The sequence below is a fragment of the Nothobranchius furzeri genome, chromosome 13 (assembly GCF_043380555.1).
Source record: "Nothobranchius furzeri strain GRZ-AD chromosome 13, NfurGRZ-RIMD1, whole genome shotgun sequence".
In the NCBI taxonomy this organism is placed as follows: Eukaryota; Metazoa; Chordata; class Actinopteri; order Cyprinodontiformes; family Nothobranchiidae; genus Nothobranchius; species Nothobranchius furzeri.
Window position 1 is genome coordinate 47635426 of NC_091753.1, and position 24973 is coordinate 47660398.

At 42.2% G+C, this 24973-nt stretch overlaps 2 protein-coding genes across 5 annotated transcripts; both read left to right on the plus strand.

Moving 5' to 3' along the window:
• Window positions 1-378: 378 nt before the first annotated feature.
• On the plus strand, window positions 379-18502 carry wdr81 (WD repeat domain 81). Of its 3 annotated transcripts, none has more exons than XM_015951196.3 (12): window positions 379-575; window positions 1277-1702; window positions 2647-6185; window positions 6262-6369; window positions 6442-6641; window positions 9893-10074; window positions 10164-10329; window positions 11714-11879; window positions 12029-12841; window positions 12925-13070; window positions 13237-13419; window positions 17986-18502. In XM_015951196.3, exons 2-12 carry the CDS (start codon window positions 1341-1343, stop codon window positions 18310-18312), a joined length of 6192 nt encoding a protein of 2063 aa, XP_015806682.1. In that variant the 5' UTR covers window positions 379-575; window positions 1277-1340; the 3' UTR covers window positions 18313-18502. The 3 variants fall into 3 exon arrangements, with proteins under 3 accessions (XP_015806682.1, XP_015806681.1, XP_015806680.1); XM_015951195.3 differs by having other exon boundaries at window positions 387-575; window positions 1274-1702; XM_015951194.3 differs by having other exon boundaries at window positions 438-575; window positions 1193-1702.
• A 1448-nt stretch (window positions 18503-19950) lies between these two features.
• Window positions 19951-24585, plus strand: serpinf2b (serpin peptidase inhibitor, clade F (alpha-2 antiplasmin, pigment epithelium derived factor), member 2b). 2 transcript variants are annotated; one of them, XM_015951198.3, is made up of 9 exons: window positions 19951-20196; window positions 20554-20622; window positions 20726-20791; window positions 20875-21151; window positions 21295-21438; window positions 22209-22397; window positions 22533-22675; window positions 23667-23871; window positions 24007-24585. In XM_015951198.3, exons 2-9 carry the CDS (start codon window positions 20569-20571, stop codon window positions 24354-24356), a joined length of 1428 nt encoding a protein of 475 aa, XP_015806684.1. In that variant the 5' UTR covers window positions 19951-20196; window positions 20554-20568; the 3' UTR covers window positions 24357-24585. The 2 variants fall into 2 exon arrangements, with proteins under 2 accessions (XP_015806684.1, XP_015806686.1); XM_015951200.3 differs by lacking the exon at window positions 19951-20196 and adding an exon at window positions 20300-20410.
• Window positions 24586-24973: the final 388 nt, after the last annotated feature.

Genomic DNA, 24973 nt, shown 5'->3' on the forward strand with positions numbered 1-24973 from the left:
GGTTGTTTTTAGATAAATATTTATTGTTTGTCCGAATTTTCTACCCATTTGTGGCAAATATCAGTTGGAATCGAGGGTTGAAGCTTTTATCAGTGCGACAAATACACACTTTAGTGTAAATTAGACAAAAATATAAGATTTTACAGTACATAGGGCTCTCAGACTGATCATATCTATGACATATTTCATTCCAGATATTTCTGATTTTGTTCTGTGTTGTTTACAGTCAGTGAACAGTCAGTTCATTCCACCCTCCAACACGTTTATCTTGTGTTTTCCGGATAACTTGAGGAAGCGCTCCAGTTTATCACATGAGACGCGGCTGGTGCTGGGTCACGTGACACGCTGCTGGTAAAATATGGCTCCATGTAGCTCAGAGAAATACACAATCGGCTGACTGCCTGTCGTCTGTCCGCCGACACGCATCTGTAAACTCCAGAGAATGGATCAGCTGGTTTTCAGCCCGCAGTTTGCCTCAGTTTCATAAAGTGACATAAAGCCATCATGCGCGAAGCGGGGGTCCCACCGTTAGCTTAACGCCAACTAGCTGCCAGCTGCTACAAGTGGCGAGAGAGGTGAGCGCTGCTTGAAACTGACCAGTCTGTTGTGTTGTTATTACAGCGGAGTTACACTAAACTGACGGCGTCTGTGATGCGAGTAAATAACTTAATAATGCTTTATTTTTGCTCCTCTTTGCTGTGTTTTGACGTTAGCATCTATGTTAAGCTAAGTGTTAGCTTTCTTCACTTCCCTAAAAGGTCTTCTGACTGAAACCCTCCAGTTTGCCTTCGCTGCTCGCTTATTTGAAGTATTTTCGAAAATGTCCCCTCAAATGAACAACATTTGTGGTACGTGTTTAAAGGTCGCTGCACATTTACTTGATTTATCGCAGCCAAACTACTAAATGAACTTGGGTAATTTAGGATGAATAGGTCAGGTGCCGATGGTAGCGTCTTAATTGTGCAAAAGTATGTTTTAGATCTCTTAAATAATCAGTAAAACTGCTACAGGGGTGTTTTACTATGTGGAGTCATCTCTGTCACGTGAGAGATGCTCAAATTCCTGGGTCATGCAGAAATCACATCACTCCTTCAAAATAACTTAATGTCTAAATAAACATTTTTGATTGCAAATATAAGACAAAAATGTAATTTAAGTAATTGCTCATCTGTTATCTATTGTGGCTTTTCAGGTATTTCAGCAGAGGCATGGTCAAAAGAGGAGATTGGATCTTCTCCTAACTTTTTCCATGGATTTCTGAATTTTATCCCAGCAGGTATACTTTGGGGTGAAGGTAGCTGAGAAGTGTGAGACTCAACTCAAGCTTTGGAAGACCAACCATGGATTGGCTGATGCATGCAGTTGAGAAAGACTTGGGAGTGGACCGGCGGCAGCTAGGCCCAGGACCTCGCCCTCAAGAGGTTGTAGCTCTTGTTCCTGTGCGCTGGGTGATGGGGCTTAGAGAGAGGAAGCTCACACGCTACGCTCGCTTTGAAAGCGTCAGCACTGAGGAGATTTGCACATACCTCCGCTCTTCTCAAGTAAAGTTGCCACCCGGCTGGACACGAGTGTGCATTCAGGGTCTGAGGAAAAGCAAGTTGAACTATAGACTGATCCGAGACCCATGCCATCATCAAATGGAAATGCCATCCCAGGATTCTTATGTCAGGACCATGCAGTGTGTTTCACAGCACAACGTCAGGTAAAGTGCCAGCTTTGACTTCTAAAAGGGGTCTGTTTTCATCATCCCTTCTTCAATGTGTGTGTTCAGTTTTCTAATAACTCCAAATAGGGCTGCCCAATATATCGCAAATATATCGTTATCGCGATATCAGCATGCACAATATGCGTATCGCAAAGAACAGATAAATATCGCAATGAATGGTCAGCTCAAATGCTTGCTACACATAATGCATTCTGTCCATCAAACGGAAGCATGATGTTTTTTAACAAATCAAATAAAGCTCTTCACCCATTTGGCCAATCGGGTGGGTTCTCATAGGTTAGATGCCCACCCCCAAGGCAGACGGCACTTCATTTAGATGATTAGCTAACACCTGAGTTAGCTTTGTTAGCTCTTTTTGCTGATTCTGCTTTTCCCGGGATCCACGGATTGCCTTTTCTTGTTCATTTTATTTTTCCCTTTCCTCACATCTTTTGCTTTTCTCATTTTTATGATTTTTTAATTTTTTTGTTTTTGATTATTTTAGTTCCTGAGTTAAGTTTTTATTTATCGCAAGTAATATCGTCATCGCAATATAAATCATTGTTATCGAATATCGCAGGTTTTCCTAATATCGTGCAGCCCTAACTCCAAATATATTAACCCTCTGGAGGCAGGCGTTGCAGATTTGCTACGTTAAAACCTACCTATCTGGTTACTCCACATACATGTGTCATGAGCATTTTTTAACTCAGAAGTTCCCCTGAAGGACTCAGTTGTTCGTCCTTCTATCAAACTTATTTTGAGCCTGAGAGGGTTAAAATAAAGCAATAAATGATTTAAACTCTGTAAAATTGAAGGAAATCTGCCTTTTGACGGAAGTGAGTTTAAAAGTAATATTATAAATAACATTTTGTTATTAAGTAAAAGTTGTGCAAGATGGTAATAAATTGCTTTTCTATTTCCTTCCCTCCTCTTTTCAGGAATCTGTGGCGAGAAGCTCATTACCATCTTGTGCAAACATATACAGGACCAAGTGAGCAGATGCACATCGCAGCTGTGGATGCAGTACGTCATGCCTTAGAGAAGCTCTTCAGTTTGTCCTTTGTCTCACCTGATAAAGTATCACCATCCCTGTCTCCGGCCAGAGAGAAAGACAAAGACAACTTCTTGCCATGTGGTTCCTTTTGCTTTTCCAAGTCCCAGTCAGACAATCTTTGTCCTAATGTCCTGCCAGCCGAATGTCTCCTGGAGACAGCAGAGATGTTGTACGTGATTCTACCGTATACTCAGTATTCGCTTCACGATATTGTGTCCTTTAGCCCTGCCAAGCTTGCCAATAGCCATGCCAAAGTCTTGTTCATCATCTATCAGGTACTGAAAGCTCTGCAGGCATGCCATGCAGTCGGTCTGTCTTGTGGAGAGCTGTCTCTTCAGGATGTAGCAGTAGATGAGCAACTCTGCACCCACCTCAAACTCAACCTTTCTCATTATGAGGATCTGGGAACAGAAAAGGAGAGCGCCGGTGATATTTGTGCAAGACTAGATCCAAAAAGTGCCCTGCCAAAAGAAATGAAACGCGTAAGCCAAGAGAGCAAAAGATTTTGCATAGATTGCTTTCATGAGCTGAAGACGCTGGTTCTGGACTGGGTCCATGGACGAGTCAGTAACTTCCATTACTTGATGGAGCTCAACAGATTAGCAGGACGGCGAGAAGGAGACCCAAATTATCACCCAGTGCTGCCTTGGGTTGTGGATTTTACTGTGCCGTTTGGGAAATTCAGGGACCTGAGGAGGTCAAAGTTCAGGCTGAATAAGGGGGACAAGCAGCTGGATTTTACATATGAGATGACCAAAGAGGCTTTAGCTGCTGCAGGGGGAAATGGGATGGGCTTAGGTGTAGGCGGAGACGTCAGCTGCTTGGGGCCTGTAGGTGCAGTGCAGTCTGAGCACCTTCATGTACCTCATCACATATCGGACGTACTGTCAGACATTACCTATTATGTCTACAAAGCCCGACAGACACCCAAATCAGTGTTGTGCAGTCATGTTAGGTCCCAGTGGGAGCCCAACGAGTACCCAGCCACGATGGAGCGCATGCAGAGCTGGACTCCTGATGAGTGCATTCCAGAGTTCTACACAGATCCTTTGATCTTCTGCTCAATCCACCCAGATATGCCAGACCTGGATGTGCCCTCTTGGTGCAAGTCAAATGAAGAATTTATTGAGGTCCATCGGCACCTTCTGGAGAGCAGGGAAGTGTCTCAGCATTTGCATCACTGGATAGACCTCACATTTGGCTATAAGCTGTCAGGTAAAGACGCTGTTAAGGCCAAGAATGTGTGTCTCCACCTGGTGGACAATCACACTAATCTCACGTCATATGGTGTGGTTCAGCTGTTCGACCAGCCCCACCCGCCCCGCTTATCTCCTTGCCAGTACGCCCCAGCAGAACCTCCTCTTCTAGGTCTTGCTGCCCTTAATGTGCCTTCTCTACACACTCCTCCGGTGAACACAGTGACTGACACTGTGGATGGAATGGTACCAGAGTCCACGGGGTGCGAGTCCAGTGGATGGACTATGGTAGATCGAGATGAAGAGCTTGAACAAGGTACAGAGGCTCTTGACTCGTTGGCGTCCGCTGGCTCGTCCACATCTGTGTCTTGTTCTGTCCCGCTGCCAGCGATCAGTGCAGGAGGAGGTAAAATAGGTGGAGAGCACACACCTCTTGTTGTGTCTCAGTCCCCGAGTTCATTCCCTGGTGATGTCACAAGTGGCTTAAATCCGGGTTTACGTGGTGCTGTGTTACAAAGAGGCGGACCAGTGAACAAAAAGCAGGGGGAAACTGTCGCTAGCGCCAACGCAGACGAAGTTAAGGTCATACTTCCTGAAGGCCTGAACCCGTTACAGCCTTTAGAAGAGCTAGAGAAGCTGAATAACTTCTTAGTGAAGAGTCTTCATGCGGAAGTGTGGCATCCTGCAACATTTAAGGACTCCGCCAGAGAGGACCCAACGATTGAATCTCGACCCTCTCTTACACAACTTTACCAAAGGGACATGCAAGCCTTCGGTGTTCTCATCGCTGAGATATTTTACTCCTCCAAACTGAGAGGACTGAAACCAGAAACTCCCCTCAGACGGCGTTTCCAAGCGGTCATGAAGCTGTGCTCTGCACACCTTCGTGATGTGCCACTGTCTCTGCACCATGCCCTTGAGACACTGTTGCTGATCAAGAAACACTCTGGAATGTCCCACAGGGAAGAACAAGACTGTCCAGGTCCTCTTCTGTTCAAATACGATCCCATTTGTGATGGTCTCCCGCCTCCAAACCCTCACCAGTTATTGAACGCCATTGTCACACCTTTTCCTTTTCCTTCTTATTTTGTTGCACTTCATACATTTATCTTTTCCTACCACGCCAAGATGGGCAACGTGTGTAGCCTCCAGGGAAGAGACGTCGTCTTTCATTTGTGGCAGCAGCTTGAAGCACTGCTGCGTAATAAAATCACCGCAGAGGGTCTTGAGATTCTTCTGCCCTTCATTCTCACCCTCATGCTCGAGGAGACCACTGCTGTTTATGCTGCTTGGTACCTGTTTGAGCCTATTGCTACAGTACTGGGTCCCAGAAATGCAAACAAGTACTTGCTAAAGCCACTGATCAACGTTTATGAGAACCCTCACTGCCTCCGAGGACGTTTTTATCTCTACACCGACTGTTTCATTCTTCAGCTGATTGTGAGGCTCGGCCTGCAGGCTTTTCTCTCAAACTTACTCCCGCATGTTCTGCAGGTTATCACCGGCTTTGAAAGCTGTATCTCGGGCTCGGGTGGGGAAGCTTTTAAAGGGCTGAGAACTGGCATGTGCAATATAGGGGAGGAGGAGGATGAGGACTTTCAGTGTGGCAAAGTACAGCCATCATCCGGGCCCATTTCTGGGAATATAGGTGGCGGCAGCGGGGTGAGTGGAGGAGTTGGACTGGCTGGAGACGCTGGGCTGGTTGACTACTCCTCAGGTATTAGTCTCAGTGACCAAGTGTTTCTTTCAGAGGCAGAGGACTTTCAGAATGAGTTCTATGTCAACAGTGAAGCAGGAATGGCTTCTGGACAGCAGCAGAGACAGAACTCGGCTTCCAAAGATCAAGACCAGGAATCTTTAAGTGTGGGGAAGCTGAGCGACAAAAGCAGCACAAGTGAACTCTCTCTGGGTGATGATTCGGCGCGGGATCGAGCAAGTCTGAAGTCAGCGGACAGCAGCCAAGACCTGAAACATACCAGCGAGGGAGAGGAAGGAGGCGAGTTGGAGGAAGAAGACGTGATCAATGACAAAGAGGGTTCAGATGAACCAGCTTTCTTGAACATTGAGTTCACGGAATCAGGAGCAACAGTTGGGACTCTAGAAGACGAGGTCTTGAACGGACTGGCTCTAGAGGAGGCTGAGAAAGACACCGTAGAAGAACAAGAGGGGGAGGATGGCCGCGATTCGTCAGATGAGTCTGAGGAAAAGGAGCAAAAAATTCTCTTAGGTGAGTTTGTGATGGAGGCTGCTGTGATTTGTTTCACCTGCAGTTTGTAACGACTTAAATGTGTTTCCGTTCTCAGATACAGTTTGCAAAATGGTTCGCTGGCTTTCAGCGAAACTCGGACCCACAGTGACGTCTCGATATGTGGCCAGAAATTTGCTGCGGTTGCTTACAAACTGTTACATTGGTGTGTGGATTTAGAAAATCACTGTAGTATTTTATTACATGCAGAGGCAGTCACTTATTTTTTCTCTTAAAGGACCCGTAAACCACCAGTTTGTGGCCTCGCCTTCAGAGGAGAGCCGCCTGGAGACTGTGGGAATGGGCAACGTCTATGAGAAGAAACCTGTGGTTGGTGATCAGACAGCAGGACCTGTTTTAGACTGTCTCATCTATATAGCTCAGCTTTATGGAGAGCCTGTGCTCACCTACCAGTACTTGCCTTACATAGGATATCTGGTAAGTCAAAAAACACGAATAGATATTCCAAACTGTACTCGGCCCTAGAGGGCACATGGGCATTTTTTTCCCAGATCCCAAATTTATTTTCTAGATCCCAACTTTATTTAGCAAGTTTGTGTTTCTATGTGAGATCTGAAGTTAGTTTAGCTACATCCTGAGTATTTATTTTTTTGTGATATCCTGTCGTTGTTTTTCAGGATCCAAACTTTTTTAGCGAGATTCCTACTTAAGCCGGGCGTACACTGTGCGACTTTTTCACTCGTAGCACTCAGCTTCAGCTCAAACTGTACGACTTCCTCGCGGAGCAGATCTCACGAGTCATACGCTCACACTGCACGACCCAGTTCTCGGATGCGACCTGACTGCTCACACTGTACGTCTGGTAGCAACACGTCGGACCTAAAAATATGCTAAAAATAGCAGTTTTTACTCAACACGTCAGACTTTTTTGTCTTGTTTTGCCTGTTGTCCTTTGGGGGCGCTGCAGGAGGACACACAGGGATTTATGGGGGTTGGAGGAGGAAAACGAAATAAAGAAAGTAAATCTGTGTTTTGTGATCAGTTTAATTTGACATGAACACGACAAACACGCTTTCTTGACAATCGTGAGTAAAAAAGTGTGTAGAAACAAAAACAAACATGTGTTATTAGGGAAATAGCGGGCGAGCGGTGTTGATGCATGATTGCGCATGCGCCGTGAGCGGTTCTGATACTTTTTGGGTCGCAGCTGCTCGCAGCGCCGCTTCAACAGTGCAATACCGTCACGAGGGACGAGCAAAATATTAAACACGCCAGAAGTTTGTGCGAGCTCACGGTAGCTGGTCACGTGGTGTTAATCGCCTCTCGTAACCCCCTGTACACTACACAACGCTCAGCGCAAAACTCGCCCCGATCTCGTGGATTCTCGCACGAGTGGAAAATCGGCTCAAAAAAGTGAAAAAGTCGCACAGTGTACGCCCGGCTTAAATCAGTGTTTTTTTTTTTGTTTTTTTTTTAGATCTCTACTAGTTTATTCTGTACAGCATTTTGGTCGGCTGCCATGCCGTTTTTAAATGTGCTTTATAAATAAAGTTGGTATGGTATGGTAGTTTAGCGACATATTAAATAAATTTTTTGCAAGATCTTTACTTAGCTGATATCCTGAGTTTTGTTTAGCAAGATCATGAGTTTTTTTTTTTTTTTTGCAAATCCAGAATTTTTTTGCAAGATCTTAGTTTAGTGACACACTGAGATTTTTTTGTGTTATCCTGATTTTAATTTGCAAGATGCAGAGGTTTTTTTTTTGTCAGATTCCACCTTTCTTTTTGAGATAGTGACTCTATTTAGCAATTCCTGTATTTGTTTTGCAAGTTCATGAGATTTTTTTTGCAAATTCAGAATTTTCTGAGGTCTCTTAGTTTTGGGACATACTGAGTTATTGAATTTTTTTTTTTTTTTGCGATGCCCTGATTTTGATTAGCAAGATTCAAAGTTTTTTTTGTGAGATCCTATCTTTGTTTAGCGAGATTCAGAGTTTTTCTGAACAACAGATGCTTAACCAACTAAAATCCCCTTGTATTTTTTAACCACTTTATCCCCACTAGTAACACACACACACACACACACACACACACACACACACACACACACACACACACACACACACACCAAACACACACTCTAGTTGTCACAGCAACTGGCTGACTGAGAGCTCCACAGGCCGTTAGCGTCTGCTTCTCAGCTGTGCGGATCAATCAATCAATCAGATTTTATATATAAAGCGCTTTTCAAGCAAAGTGCTTTACAAAATGACCCCAAATTCCCATAACAGTTTAAAAAAAATGTAAAAACATTAACAGACATATGCACACTCACACGCACACACACACACACACACACACACACACACACACACACACACACACATCAGTAAAAATGTATATTCGGCTGAGTCCAGATGAGCCAAGTAAGGTATGGCAAGGAAACACCATCAGAGGAGCCATCTGCCCCGGCAGCATCAGGTCTTCCACACTAAAGCCTGATTCATGCTTCTCCGTCAGCTCCAAAAAGGGAGAGACACGCACACACGAACGGAGATGTTTTGCTCTCATACTTCTCCGTCTCCTGGAGAGTGTTGCAAAGCAATTCCCCACCAGGACAACAGAGGGCGTAGCACTGTTCTGTGGCATCCTGTCATGTATCAGTCCAAGATAGTGTGTTTATATTGTGTTTTTTGTATATAAGAGACTTTTTAACACAGACAAATTTGTCTCTCATTCTCCTCCACCTCTTCATGCGCTCGCCACCTCTAAACCCTCGTTTCCTGTCATTTCCGTCCACAAATAAAATGCTTGCTGCGCATCTTTTCACTCCTCCAGGAATTAAACGTTCATATTTTTAGTTTTTTCGCGAGGTATTCTTCAAGCTGCTCCATGTCTGCCGCTTGTTATCCTCGACTCTCTTTATGTTTTTGAGGGCGCAATGGCGGCGGTGTAGATGACAGCGGCGTCCTGACCAATCACAAGCTTGCATTGTCCGTCTCGACGGACGGATGTTTAGAAACGAGAGCTCGACTCCGTCCGTCCTTGTGGACCTCTCCAGCAGGCCCACAAGGACGGATAATGGTGTTGCATGTCTCCGCACTGACGCAGACGCATGAATCAGCATGAGTCAGGGCGCTCAGAGGAGGGGGAGCTAGACTCCCCACCTCCACTTAAACTCTACATGTAGAGCACCCAGGAAGCAACAGTCGACCACCGCCCCTGGGGCAGAGGCCCCCTTCAGAGAAAACTGGATTAAAATGAGTAAATATATGAAAAATAAGAGCTAATATAGATGACAAAAGTAAGAAAATAAGTAACAAATAAAATCGTATAGACAGTAAAATAATAATATTAAATAATGAAACAATGCTAAAATATAACCATGTAAAACGAGATGGATCAAAAGAGCCTGTGAAACTGTCCAGAAAATCTTTAACTGATATTTCATTAATCAGAACTGATTCAAATGACTTGTTCATTCATAATATTTGCCATCACCTCTGTTGATTTGTTCAGCATGGCTGAGAGAAGCAGAAGCTCTCAAGAATAAAAGGGAAATAATCTTGCAAAACAAGTGAAATCCCCAAAAATATAGTTTTTTCCCCTCTGGGGCTCTGTGAACTTGTATTATGAGACAATCTATTTCACAGACAAATGCTTTAGCCAAATGATATTTTATAGTTTGGAAAATGGAGCTTTTAATTGACTAATGTCCCTGTCCGTCAGGTGTCTCCGCCATCTTCACAGCGTCTGAACACTCGTAAGGAAGCAAGTCTGCTCGGAGCTGTTGCACTTACACAGAAGATCGTCGTCTTTCTCTCTGACACCACTCTAATGGACATGCTCATGAAGCTCAACCAGGATGTCCTCCTTCCACTTTTAGACCTGCTAACTACCCCACGAATGGGGTACGTAACACAAACTACATGGAAGCATGCCACAGCAGATCAGCCGGTCATCTTGTTACCTAATTTCCTTTTTGTGGTTTGATGTGTAGGTTCCCCAGTGGAGTGCAGACACGCACAGCTGTTTGTCTCAAGACACTGAGCCTAGTAGCTCTCATCTGTCTGCGCATCGGGAGGGAGATGGTGCAGCAGCACATGGCCGACACTCTGCGTCGGTTCTTTGCTGTCTTCTCTCTGCTTCATACTCTGCAATTACAAGTATGCATTCACTCTGACACATGCACAGATCCTCCATTTAGAATAACTGTAATTAATCAAAAAGATTTTGTTAGCTGCAGCGTGTAAGTTCAGTTCTCACAGAGTTAAGTGTGCGCAAATACTCCCGTCATAACACCTTTAGAAGTATAGCTACTAGGGGTTGCATGACTTAATTTTTTTTAAAGTCGACAGTCAAGTGAAAATCGAGTCGACTTCGACTAGTCGTTGATGACGTCATACACCTGGGGGGGGGGGGGGGTTCGCTGGAGTTTTTGACAATTAACTTAGAAAATGTGGGCGCAATTTTAACACATCTCTTTTAACAACGGTAGTTTATGCATCCTGCTTCAGTCCTCCCCCCTCCCCCTGCGCAGCAGCAGCAAACTGATGCGCCTGCAGCCTCTCAGTGTTCCTGCTGCTCTAAACATTAAAATAATTATTTCATTTTCTGTTCCTCACTTCTGATTACCTTCAACGGTGTCTGTTTGTTGCGACCACCAGGTACAAAAACTAACTTGTTTTTATTTGACTATTTTTCTGCCCTGCCTGTTTATTATCTTCCTGCATCTCCTCTCAATCCTAAAGAGAAACTGCTACCTGGGTTCATTTATATTCACCTTATAAGTTACCTTTGAACTGCAGTTCTAAAAGATCTACCGACCACAAAAACAGTGGAGTGCCGCTGCTCGCCAGCCGACAACAACGGGATCGTTTTTGCTGCGGAGTTAGTGCCGGAGCGGAGCGGAGATAGTGGAATTTTGGGGGTGCATCACCGGTGAACAAAACAGGTGATGTGCCTCGCTCCGCAGCAGCGAAACGCATCAGGCACAAATTAAAGACGGAAAACATTAAAGGAAATGAGCCGACATGAACGATCGCGTGTTTAATTTGTTTTTGGGGTGGTGACACCTGATTTGGCGGTGCTCAGGACGCAGATGTCTGGAGTGCATCAACGATCAGAGTTTTGCATGCACAAACTGGTTAAGATTAGGATGGGGGTGAGGGGAAGGTAAAATTGCAAGAGGGAAAAGGTCACAGTTTGGTTAAATGTCCGTTTTACCGCCTGTGTCGACGCTCTGGCACAGCGCGTTGCCTCCGCCTCCCGACGCAGGGGCTCATCACCTGCTGGAGGACTGCATCTTGTCAGTCATTATCACGTGACAGCGACTAGTCGATGACAGGCATAAAAAGTCAATACAGAGCCATGAAGTCGACTAGTTCCTACAACCCCTAATAGCTCATGAAAAAATGTGAGAAACTTGAAATAAAGACGACAAGGCTGACGTACAGAACAAGTTGTGTTTTTTTGTTTGTTTGTTTCATCAAAACATTTTAAGGTTTAATTCATGAATCTAACTGAAATGTTTGTGTCTCTTCACTGTAGCTGAATGATGCTCCTCGAAGAGTTGTGGGAGAAGTGACATTGGTGGATGTTTGCATACCTGAAGAGTCCAGTGTGACGTTTGAGTTGGGGGTCTTGGAGGAGTTACAGACTGTTTTTAATCCTGAGATGGCGCATGCTTCGTACATCCCTTTCTACTGCCTTATAGGTAGGAATACCTCTTTGAATGTTGTTGAAAACATGTTCTTTAGTGGGAAGGATCACAAAGAAGCATGCCTTTTGCCAAAAAAAACCTCATAAATAAGTACATTCTGCTCCCTGGTAGTGTAAACCAGTGTTCTGTTGTGATGTTTGCAGGCGATGCAGCAATTCGGAAGCTGGTTCCGAATCATGAGCTAGTCTGGCAGCTGGTCCAGTCCTACCATCAGAGTGTGAGTCGAGGGGGTGCAGAAACAGAACTAACCTCAGCCTCCAGGTTGGAGCCTCCTTCATCTTCTGGTTTTAGCAGACATGTGACCTGCAGTCCGGTCCCCGCCTCTTCGAGTTGCTCCTCATCACAGGAAGAGTCCATTCCTGAATCCGGCACATTTGGAAGCCACCTGGTGGGAAACCGAATTCAAGTGTCCCGTGACTCTGAATATGATGGAAACAGCAATCATGGCTTGGCCAGCTCTTGGGGACGTTCCAGTAATGGAACATCCATGATCACTGCTGCCTCTACTTTTGCTACGCCATCATCAGGTGCAACCAATTTCTCCTCCTGGATAACGGGCTCTTCCCCAGAGGACAGTGCCCTGAAGCAGGAGCTCCCTCGTAGCAGCCGCTCCCTCCAGGGCAACTGGTTGGCCTATTGGCAGTATGAAATTGGTCTAAACCAACAGGATTCACATTTCCACTTTCACCAGATAAGACTACAGAGTTTCCTGGGTCATTCAGGCACTGTAAAGTGTTTAGCGCCGCTGGCGGGGGAGGATTTCTTCCTTTCTGGGAGTAAAGACAAGACCGTGAGACTGTGGCCTCTTTACAACCACGGTGATGGGACGCAGGAAGTGGAGCCCAGGCTGACGTATAATGAACATAGGAAGTCAGTCTTCTACGTGGGACAACTCGAAACTTCACAGGAAGTGGTCAGCTGTGATGGCACCATCCACGTGTGGGACCAGTATACAGGTGTGGCTGATGAGCTATGATTAGAATCCTTTAGTTGAATTAGCATATTTTCTCATGTAGCTACATTTCTTTATTGTCCTCAGGCAAGCACGTTCGCTTGTATGAAGCCGTGGATGGGAAGAATCCAATTACAGCCATCACCACCATGCCAGCTCCTCACTGCAGCATTGTGTTTGGCAGCGCAGATTCTGTTCTTCGCTTCATTGATCCTCGGAAACCTGGATTGCAGGTAGCAATTTCACACGGAAGGCTCACTCTCTTGAAACCCAAGGCATTTACCACCCACTAGCTATTAATCAGTACTCCTGTCTTTTGAAAGAGTGGCCCATTTTACATTCCACCAGGAATTTGGTATTGTGTTCTTGAAAGTGACAAATCTTCCCCCACGTCTGCAGCACGAGTTTCGTCTGGCATACAACAGCGTTAGCGCCGGGCTCATCCGCTACCTGGCAGTGAGCCCCTCGGGGCGCACGGTGGCTGCTGGTTTCTCATCTGGATTCATTGTTCTGCTAGACGCACGCACAGGACTGTTGCTTAAGGGCTGGCCAGCTCATGAGGGAGATATCCTCCAGATGAAGGTATTGTTTGTGTGTGTAATTCGGATATTTGCAACGCAGTTAGCATCAAAAAGTCACAACTTTATTGTCACTGCATAGGTAACAAGAAAATTACAGGTGCCCTTCAGTAGAGAGAAAGAAAAAACAAGTTTTATTGGATTATAAATTATAAACGTGAGCATAAATATTAACAATGGGCACATTTAGAACTAACCTTAATAATGTTGATTGCGTTTCTTCCAACGGTAACTTGGAGCTTTGTTGCACCCAATTCATTTCAGTACTCAACTGTTGTGCTTAAAAGACTAGTTAGGCTAGTGGGCGACACGTGACTACCAATAGATTCAAACATTGCATTTCATTCAGCTGGAAAATACAAGTTTCTCTTGTATTACTTTCATTTGGAACATGCAGCTCTGGATGAAAAGGACAACAAAGAAAATCAACAATAAACAACTAAATCAGGGTGTTCTACTAATCAGCCACATGCTCAGAAAGGAGTGGGAAGAAGTGCATACTGATGAACTCCCACAGCTTTTCCACAGATCACGACTTATCCAACTAATATCGACATATTACAACTCTCGCTCAAAGCGCTACTGCGTTATTATGTCTGTGTCTCGTGGTCAAACATTTAACAAACTGAACATGATACTTGCAAATGCACAAATGAAAATATAATACAAATCAAGTATTCTATTCATCTTTCTCCATCATGAAACTATTTCATAGCTTCACCCTACTCACAGAAACACAAAATCTCTTTCTATTAGTACAAGATAATTACAGCTTTTAAAGGTGCATTATGTAGGACTGAAGTAAAATGACATCCTGTGGTTAAATTTGGTTACTGCAGTCACACTCTTGCTCCTGTTCCACGAGTTTCATGGCTGTTGCCAATTATGGATCAACACCAGAAGATTCTAGATAACAAGTAAAGACGAGTCAGTCAGAGTTCTCAGTTGATAAGTAAATAAATACTTTGTCATATCTGGTGCTAGCACTCAACAGTTTTACTGTAGAGTAGTGTTGTCAAAAAAATCGATACCTAGATATAAATCGATACTAAAAGTGGTATCTAAATAAGATATTCCATCCCTGTGGTATTGATATTATGGACTATTATACACAGCCTTCTTCAAGTACACCGACACGCACGACAGCAAGATGCCGTAAAGCAGCCTCCGCCTCCCAGACAAACAGAAGAAGAAGATGCTGCATGGCTGCATTGCAATTTCCCACGCGAGTTGTCTCCGATCCAAGTTTTGTCTGCCAAATAAATAAACAAAAACATAAACAGCGAATTTGGGAGGCGCTTCAACAGCCCAACTTAATTAGCATACCAAGTCCGACACGTAGTTGCATATTCACGCTTATGTGCTAAAAGGAAACTCCCGTTTATTGCAACCCGGACTTAATTTCTAGCATGCAGTACATTTGTTTACTCACACTGACAACTTTGGTGCTACTTGGATTCCCCGGGGTATTTAGATCCATCGGCGAATCGCCATCAGTGTATATCCATATAACGGGTGCGGACGGGCACCCATGGTGCAGCCTCGAAATAAGACATTATCTGCACCAAAACATCTCAATGTCGAAAGGTTTTGTTAGGAATCATTAACGTGATTCCCCTGTTCGTTTGGAGTGAGTCTGGGATTTCTAGGCATGAACAGACTAGCTGCGGCTAATCTAACCGGCGCTTTTAATGACGTCACTGCCGTGCGCCAATCTGTTTTTATTAAGATTACCGGTAGATGTACCTTTGTCCTACTGTGGAGAAATTCATTTTCTCCCTTTATTGACCAACAGAGTTGTTCAAAAGTACAGAACAAAACGTATGGCGTTACATCTTATGACAAAAATGCACCTTAAACAGAGTTTAAGCAGCAAAACATCACTCTGCAAATAGTGTATATATAGTGAGACAATTCATGATTTAAAGTGTTAACTTTCGCCAGTTTTTGTATGCACGTTTTAAAAAATGCTGATACTTGAAAGGTTTAAGCACTTAATACACTTAATTCTTAACATTTAATTTTTGCTATATAAATTGAGGAATGTTATTTTTTGAATAAACTTGTTCAATAAATAGATGTTTTTAAATAGTATCAAAATCGAGTATCGAGTTTTTTTTCCATTATCGAATCGAGTTTGAAATTTTAGTATCGTGACAACCCTACTGTAGAGATTAAGGGAGCGCGACTCGGGTTGCGAATGACCACAATCACCAATTCTTGTCCTGATCTCAGAATTGTGTGTACTGAAACTCTAATTTCCCTCTGGGATTAATAAAGAATCTTTGAATTGAATTGAATTGAATCACTTACTACATTTATTACAGTAATATGCCTCCAGTGTAGTTTACCGTCTTGCTGTGGGACCCCACAATCAATGTCCAGACACAAGGATTGTTGTTGGTTTTCAAAAACCATTGCCCGTTATTATGTTACTTGCCCCCCAATTTAAAACAGCCCCCCAAACGCCATGATGTTCCAGTTTTATTAACAATCTTTCATGATCTACTCTATCAAATGGTTTATTTAAATCTAGAATTATCCCCACAGCTTAGTATTTTTTAATCTATTGAGTCTAATAAAGCCGGTGATGTTGATCTACCAGATCTAAATCCATACTGACTGCAAGAGAAGACATTTTTTTGGGTGGGTTGATAATTATTATATCATCTTTCATTAGTTCCCTCAATCATTATACGTTTCACCAGAACTGGCCTTCCTGTTTGTCAGTTTGTACGCTTTAAAACATTAACCAAATACGTGGGCGGAACAAACTCAAAATCAGACCTTTTGGTAAACACCGAAACCTTCGGATGATCACAACACATCGCTAGCTCATTAGAACGTAGCTCGAGTTAACTCTTTCTCTGAGATGAACCTAAGTTTCACAAAGGTTTCACATGTTTAATATCATGTGAGATGTATCAAAAACTGAATCTTCACAAACCTGACCATAAACCATGGGGTTGTACTTTTTTTTTACTCGTGTTATTATAAGAAAATAATAAATCTAGTGGCTTTTATTTGGATCTTTCCACAGTGTGTAGGAGATGATGAAAGTTGTACCCAGTAAAACTGCTGTCAACAAAGCACAAACTTTATTTAACCCCAATTTAGGTCAAGGATTGTGTCTCTAGTTCTGAAGGCACAGGTTTAGGCAAATATAGACACAGGTTACTCATTAGAAAGGCTACTTAGGTTCCTCCCATATGTTTATGTGTCTTAACTATGCAATAAACAACAAAATAATCAAATAAAATTAGAGGTGTAAGTCGATGGCTACAGTAGTTGTCTAATTATGAAAGATGCATTATTTTTTAATTGTAAAATGTTTTTTTATTATAGCCATAAATTAGGTGGTTTTATGACATTAAGTCTTAAATAGGTTTTAATGAGTTGTTTATCATTTTGTTTTATACATATAAAATATATAATTAATAAAATTAATCCTCCATTTTGCAATAATAAGCAGAAAAGGAGCTAGTGAAAGTTTTCAGTCGTCCAGGTCATGGTAACCCAAAGGGGATTGAAAGAAGGCAACTGGACTTCTTTAGTTTCTTGAAGACGTTTTGCTTCTCATCCGAGGAGCTTTAAGGGTGGGAGCTGATATGTTTTTATCCATATCGTCAATTTTGTCTATCAAACCAAATTTCTTTTCAATTCCCAAATAGTTAAATAGGTGTCAAAAAAAGTAAATGGCACACATTCTCTTGCATTTTAACCATAAGTTTATTAATAATTAATCATCAATTGTACCTGGTATTGTTCGGAAAGATCTTTTCAAATGTTCTCTTTTATGCTTCTTGGGAAGGCAGTCCTTTTCTTGTATGCTGTAGTGTTGCTGTAGCTTTTGCAAGACGAGAAACATCTTACCACAGCTCGGACTTTAGTCGCTGCAGTCTGCTAGTGTGGAGGTGTGTGTGTGTGTGTGTAAGGCAAGTGACGCTAACATGAGAGGCAGTGTTGGTTGATTAGTTAGTTACCTGCAGTATTAACAGGAAAGGATGTGCGAACGTCACCACTGCTGTTGCGTTGAAATTCTCTAATCTGGAGTGGGTCAAAAACACGACATTCACTTGAAGTTATCGCGTATTTAGTGCACAAATGCTTCTGCGCATCCGTAGCGTGTCTTCTTTTTGAGGAAGTATCTACTTTCCAGGTGTTGCAAGTTGCCCTGTTGTCATCCTTTCTCGTAAAGAATAACCAAACTTTTGAGCGTTTGTGCCGCTTAGGCGCCACGTTTCCTGCTGTATAAATGTGTAAGCTACGCAACGTGTGTGGTGACGGCAAAGGCACGGGATCGAAACAGTGGGAACTGGTTTCTCAACAAGAACCGGTTTTCGATTCCCACCCCTAAGCTTTGTCAATTCAGAATTTGGTAAACCTGAAGTAGAATGATTTTCTCTTGACAAAGCTCCTTGTCTGAGTAGCGAAATGTCTTCAGGAAACCAAAGTTCATTCAAACCCCTTTGTTTAACCAGACTATAACAAAAACTATGAACTTTAGGCAGTGTTTTACTTGGAGTGACCCAATCAAAGATTGTTCTTCCTATTTTTGTTTTGTTTTCAGGCTGCAGAGGGAAACCTGGTGATCAGCTCTTCCACCGACTACACGTTGGCCGTGTGGAAAGATCTTGAGAACAAGCCTCTTCGCCAGTATAAGTCACAGTCTGATCACATCCACGCCTTGGACCTTTACGGTTCTCAGATTGTATCTGGAACAGTGGCTAATAAGATCGGGGTGTACTCCATGGCCGATATCTCCCTGAGTCCCATCAGCAGTACAAAGTTGAGCTCGGAGAACTTCCGCGGCACCCTGACCAGCCTAGCAGTTCTGCCCACTAAGAGGCTTCTCCTTCTGGGCTCTGAGAATGGCGCCATCCGGCTATTAGCTTAAAACGGTAGCTCCCAGCAACACCAAACACACTTTCCACTGAACTTTTGTGTCTTTTCATGAATTAATAGTAGTCCTTTTTGTACTTGAAGGGCAGGTTGTCATTGTTTTTAACAAAGCAGCACAATTAACAGCATCATAGAAGCTTAGTGTCCACAGACTCATTCCATTCTGGCTGCTTGCACAATACCCAATGGACAGGAAGTATGCCCCACTCTGTAGACGTTTCATGCACACTGGAATTAAAATCCTGCGCCTTTATACGTGAATGACATAATGGGAAAACTCTTGTCTATACATTTATTGTTCTGCCTAGTTCAGCTATTCCGATCAAAACCAGAAGATACGCTCAGGAAGGTTTTAGCTAGTCTTTTCACTTTTTCAAATACCGGTAGTTGCTTAATGAAACCAAAAACACATCAAGCTCGCCTTCCATTGTCCCTTCATAATGATGAGTAAATGTTAATCAAGTGCACTGAGGAAACTATGCAGTATTTGTACACCAAACCATTTCTGTAATCGTTACTCCATGTCTACAGCGAGATGTTTGATTGTGCTCAACGATAAACTTGTTGTGATGGTAGTTCGCCTAGAGCTGCCACGCCAAACAAAGAGTACAAATGCACAACCTTTAATCAACTGCACAAAGAAAAGTCTGAATTGTAACGCTCAGATTTAAAATACTGAATATTTGTTTCTCTCCCCCACCCCCCCAAATAAATGACTTGAAACCTTCATCAGGACCATCTTTAGGTCAACTCATCATTTAATCTTGTTTGTTTCACAGCAGCTTTTAGTTTACCTCCAAAAACTGAACAGTCGATGCCAAGTGAAACAACGTTTGTATTTTAACATTTATGTGTAACCACGTAGGAATATTAGGAAAACTATGTCTATAGAGGAAATATATATGCTTCTTTGTGTAATGTAAATAAAATAAACAGCAGAAGTTTTGTTTCTTAAATCAATTCCAGTTTTTAAACCTTAACATCTAACTTTGGAAGCTCAGCTTTTTTGTATGGCGTTTTTCAAAGTTGGGCTTTTTTCTAATAATTAGCCTAAAGTTCAAATAAATGTGATAAAAGAATGTTTAGAATTTTTATTTTCTCATTTTTGGTGAACTTGAAGTCCAAATTGGAGCATAAAATGGCAAACACTTGAAGAGAAATGGGCAAAGACTTTAAATTATTAACATGTTTAATAAAAGTTGCTTCCGTCTTTTCTGTGTGTTGTTTCATGTGATACGCTGTGACTCCATTTAGCCTCCTAATGTTGGCTTAATCACTTGGGTTCAGATTGTACAAAGTCCCCTTTGTGTTTGCAGATTGCAGTCATGTGATATTTCCAAGATACAAGTTTATCTTTGTGTTGAGAAAGTAATCTAATTAGTGGACTTTTAAATATTTCTTTTAAGCGTTGATCAATTGGTTTTAGTTGCAAATTCAACTTGAGATCATCTTGGGACACAATATTTAACTATTTGCCTTTTTGTCCAGCCGACATGTCCTAATTCCGGTTTTCTGAGAAGCGTGGGAGTTTGTTTCTCAATCTCGAGTCACCAAGTTGCTTTTGTTTGTGGTTGGATTAATCAAACTCTTGTAAGCAAGTTATCATTGTTCCTGTCAGAGATTAAGTTTTTCTAATGATGTTCCCATCTCACTGACATACTACGTGTGTCAAAATAGCCTATTTAACTCTGGAGGAGTCTGAGTAGCTGCATTTACAAACACATAGTGGTCAAAATGAGGCGTCGATCAATGCAAGTTGATATTTAACTGTTTGCTGAGCAAATGCCAATCTTTTACTCTCAGGAATTCAGCCATTCACAGTACAGTAGGTTCTCCTTTTTTGGACACGGCAGCAAGATTTTTGTAGTTCAAATAAAAGGTAAGTCTGTATATTTTTGAATAAATTCTCTGGAAATGTTTGGAATTTTGTTAAGAATTGAAATAATGAGCTTTTTTTCGTGGTTGTGTGAAGTCTGTTTAACAGGTTATGGTTCTATAACAAGCTTTAATGCACTTTTGACGTAATTACGTTATTCTAGTCAGAATTCCTGCTTTGGAAAGTGGGTTTTGGAAGATCAGCTGGCAAAATTGAAGTAAATTATCCGTTCCCCTCCTGAACACCAACAGGAGGCGAATACTTTTGCTTTTGTGAAAGTAAAATTTTCTATAAAATGTACCAAAGTGAGAAGATGTCTTGCTTAGAATAATTATCATTATGCCTAATTTTGTCTTCTAGTGACGTATAAAGGACATGGACCTCTGCCTGACACTCCTGTTGATTTGTCTCTGCAGCCAAGGAGCCACTGTAAAACAATGAGTTACCTTTACGTAATAAGGCTAAATCACTGGAGTATTTGCTGAATGTAAAGTACTTTAATGGTGTTTTATTACAATCTTGTGATCAACAGAAAGCTGAGGTGACAGAAGATCAGTCAACCCCTCTCGTCCCTTTGATTCCCAGTCAACCCATAGAAGTAGGGGTCAAAATGACACTATTTTCTTTTTCCTCTTATAGTATTTGGGTTTTGGATTTAGATTGTTCTAATCCTTGCTGCAGGAAGGAGAAAGTTCTACGTCAGAACCTTTAGCTTCCACAGATGTAGCAACCAAAGAACTGGCAGCCATACTTACCTCGAACAAAACGTCGCTAGACGTAAACGAAACCGGTGATTGTCAGTCTGCCAGCCAGAGCCCCAAATCCCAACAGGCCATCGCCGCTGCTGTTCAGAACCTGGGTGTTCAGCTGCTACAAAACCTGGAGACCACACCAGAACACCCAAACATCATCATATCTCCTTTAAGCATATCTCTAGCCCTCTCTCAACTGGCTTTAGGTATGCACTCACTACAGAGGCCTTCATTTACACAATATTCATTTGATTTTATTAACAATTTATCATTCTTTGCATTTTTAAAACTGATATTGCCATTTTCCTCATGAAATGATTCCTGCTGCTTTATTTTTGTCTTTTCAAAGGTGCAAAAAATGAGACTGAAGAGCTGCTGATGCATCACCTCCACGAGAACGCTGTTCCTTGTTACCATCGGTCTCTGCGTGATGTTTTAGCACAGCTTAAAAAGAGAGACCTGCAAATTGCCACCCGCATATTTCTGCGTCAAGGTTACTTCCTAAGAAATGTTTTGCCTAATTTCATTGATTTATAACTGCACTGATAAATTGGAGGAGTTTAAGTGTTTCGGGTCTTGTTCACGAGTGAGGGAAAGAGCGCACTAGATCGATAAGCGGATTGGTGCTGCGTCTGCAGTGACGTTGTACCGGTCTGCCGTGGTGAAGAGAGAGCTGAGTCGGAAGGCGACGCTCTTGATTTACTGGTTGCTCTACGTTCCTACCCTCACTTATGGTCACGGGCTTGGGTAGTGACTGAAAGAACAAGATCACAGATACAAGCAGCCGAAATTAGCTTTCTCCGCAGGGTGTCTGGGTTCTCCCTTAGAGATAGGGTGAGAAGCTTGGTCATCTGGGAGAGGCTCGGAGTAGACCCACTGCTTCTCCACATCAAGAGAAGCCAGTTGAGGTGGCTCGGGCATCTAGTTAGGATGCCTCCTGGGCACCTTCCTGGTGAGGTTTTCCAGGCACGTCCAACCAGGAGGAGACCTAAAAAAGACCCAGGACACGCTGGAGGGACTATGTCTCTCAGTTGGCCAGGGAATGCCTTGGGATTGCCCTGGAGGAGCTGGCCCAAGTGGCTGGGGAAAGGGAAGTCTGGGCCTCTCTGCTTAGGCTGCTTCCCCGCGACTGACCCGGGATAAGTGGATGAAAATGGATGGATGGATGGATGGATGGATGCTTTTCTTCATGAGAATCTAGACTTGACCCTCAACGCTGTACGCGGTACGCTGTGTGTACCTTTGTGTACCTTTGTGTTTCAGGGTTTGAAGCAAAGCACAAATTTGTGAGTGAATCTCAGCTATTTTACGGCTCAGAACCAGCAGTCTTGGAGAGCCTTCAGCAGATTAATGAATGGGTAGAGAACGCAACAAATGGAAGGATGACGGACTTCCTGTTTACTTTACCACCCAATCTGCTCCTCATGCTCATCAATGCTGTCCACTTTAAAGGTGACTGAAAGGAATCTTACAGAGTCATTCTAGGAATATCCACATAAAAAAACTATTTCCTTGAGTTCAGATAAACAGTCATTGTTGTGACTTTATGTAACTGAAATGAGAAGATTTTTCTTTGTTTCTTTGCAGGAGAATGGAAAGCTCGATTCGACCCAAACTTTACCTCCAGAGGTGTGTTTTACCTGGATGACTTGCACATGGTGGATGTTGATGTGATGGAAGATGCCAAACATCAGCTAAGCTGTTTTGCTGATAATGAACTTGAAGCCCAGGTATTAGAAATAATAGTGTTCTGGTAAAATATTCCTTCTTGCAAATTCAGGAAATTAGATTTATTAAATTTATTGATATTAGAGGTTTGTTTGCTATAATTTCCGAAAGAACACCCCAAATCAGTCAAATTTTTTTAAATAGCCATTTATTTAGATTTGTGTTTATTTTGTAATTTTAGCCCCATATTGTTTTATTTATTTATTTATTTATTTACTTGCCAGCATTTATTAAAGATGTGGAACACTGGAAAAAATCATTTTTAATCTTATTTCCGATTTTAGTTGGTCACTCTGAGTTTTTCGTGCAGGCTGAACATGAAAATAGTCTCCTACACCTATTTCCTGCATTAGCTTCTGCTAGAAAATAAACAGTTAGACTCTAGGGTTAGAAAAGCCTGACAGATCAACGTCACACTGTCACTTGACATTCGTAGACTCGCCCATCTTGACTCGCGATGGGGAAGGTTGTTGTTGGTTTAGGCTTGTGTTATTTGTGGAGATGAAACATCCAAGTTGCAAAGCAAACAGAGTCTGTGGTACTTGCTGTTAGCCAATCTGAGTTCAGATGTCCAAATATCAGGAAGTAAGACTCTAAATCTTGTTGTCTGAAGCTCAGCTGTGATGCGGCTCCCTTCTAGGTCCTGTAAATGGTTCACTGGTGTATTTTCCCCCTCTGAGTAAGACTTACATGGCTTTCATTTTTACTAGAGACCGCTGCAAATGCATAGATTAAACAAGTGTTCTACACCTTTAATGATTAGTGAATCATTACTGACCTGTTTTATTGTGAGATTCGTACAAACGTTCTAATCAAGCCTTCCAGACTTAACCAGAGCCTTTAGGAATGTAAAAATATAATATAAATATCTATTTATGCAACCTTGTGGTGGTGAAGTAGTTTTAACCTCCCTCATTTGTTTAGTAAGTTCTTGTTCCGCAGCTGTGATTCCAACCCACCCGTTTCACTGCTACATGATGTCTTCTTGTGCAGGTTGCAAGGTTCCCATTCACGAAGCTGATGAGTTTGTTGGTGGTCATGCCTGAGTCTGGACAAGTTAATGTGTCTGCATTGTGTGCAAAGCTAAATATCTCTGACTTATACGAACGCCTGCCCAAAGAGACGGCCGTTCAGGTCAAAGTTCCAAAATTCAAACTGGAGTATTCTCAAGAGTTACAGGAGGTTCTTACCAAACTAGGTAAAGTTTTAGATGTTTTATTAATGTTGCAGATACATTTTAATAAATGTCAATTTTAAGTAAAAATTTGGGAAAACCACTGTTATTTTCTTAACTGAGCCTCAAAATGTAATTTTTATTTTTTATATTTTTCAGGCCTCGGGGAGATGTTCCTGAATCCTAACTTGGCTGATATTGCAGACGGCCCCCTGCTGGTGTCCAGTGTGATGCACAAGTCAAGCATGGAAATAAATGAGGATGGTGCAGAAGCTGCTGCAGCCACCAACATAGTTATCTCACGGGCAGCAATTCCAGTTTTCCACCTCACTAAGCCCTTCTTTTTTGTGCTTATGGATGACGTAACTCAAATACCAATCTTCATGGGTGTCATCAACAATCCTAATCCTGGAGCCCCTATCCTGCAGAAAGGACAGTTTGGAAGCAAAGATAAAATGGGTTTCTCATATGACAAAGATCACATGAGCTCATTTGGGGGTCCTAAATAGGAAATACAAATCTGTCCATTTCTTGAGAGAAAGCTAGGAGTTAGCAGTTGTACAGACTAGTCTGGATCAAAATATGTGTGAAAATAAAAACGTTTTGTTTGTTTCATAAGGAAATAATTATGCTTTAAAGCCCAATAGTCATTTTAAGAGGAATATTCATTTTACATGACTGTATTGTATAAGATGTGATGGTCAAGAAATTAAACGATAACATTAAATTCACAAAAAAGTCCCTGTCATGTTACTTGATGGTTTAATTTTCCACCACATGTGGAATGTGTCAACATGTAAAGTCTAAAATATCATATGTTTGAGCATTACTGCATGACTGAGCATTTTCTTAAAATATTTTAATTTGTTTTCTTGTGTACTTAAATCAATTCAATTTATCTAAATCAGTATTGATATGAATTAATTTGCTGAGACATTTAAATCAAATGGTTATTTAAAAATACTTTTCAAATCTTGCCATGTGACACATTTTAGGAGTTACAATATTATTGTAATATGACTTACGGTAAAATTAGTTAATTTCTTAGAATATAATTTTCCCCCTCCAAATATAGTTATTATGCGACGAGTAAAACTGTGCATAATACTAACATTCCGTGTTTTTT

Coding starts and splice junctions, on each gene's coding strand:
- serpinf2b (XM_015951198.3), top strand. CDS start 20,569: ATGGACCTCTGCCTGACACTCCTGTTGATTTGTCTCTGCAGCCAAGGA. Junction 20,792..20,874: donor TTCCCAGTCAACCCATAGAA/GTAGGGGTCAAA, acceptor TCCTTGCTGCAG/GAAGGAGAAAGTTCTACGTC. Junction 21,439..22,208: donor CCGCATATTTCTGCGTCAAG/GTTACTTCCTAA, acceptor TTTGTGTTTCAG/GGTTTGAAGCAAAGCACAAA.
- wdr81 (XM_015951196.3), top strand. CDS start 1,341: ATGGATTGGCTGATGCATGCAGTTGAGAAAGACTTGGGAGTGGACCGG. Junction 10,075..10,163: donor CTAACTACCCCACGAATGGG/GTACGTAACACA, acceptor TTTGATGTGTAG/GTTCCCCAGTGGAGTGCAGA. Junction 13,420..17,985: donor GAGATATCCTCCAGATGAAG/GTATTGTTTGTG, acceptor TTTTGTTTTCAG/GCTGCAGAGGGAAACCTGGT.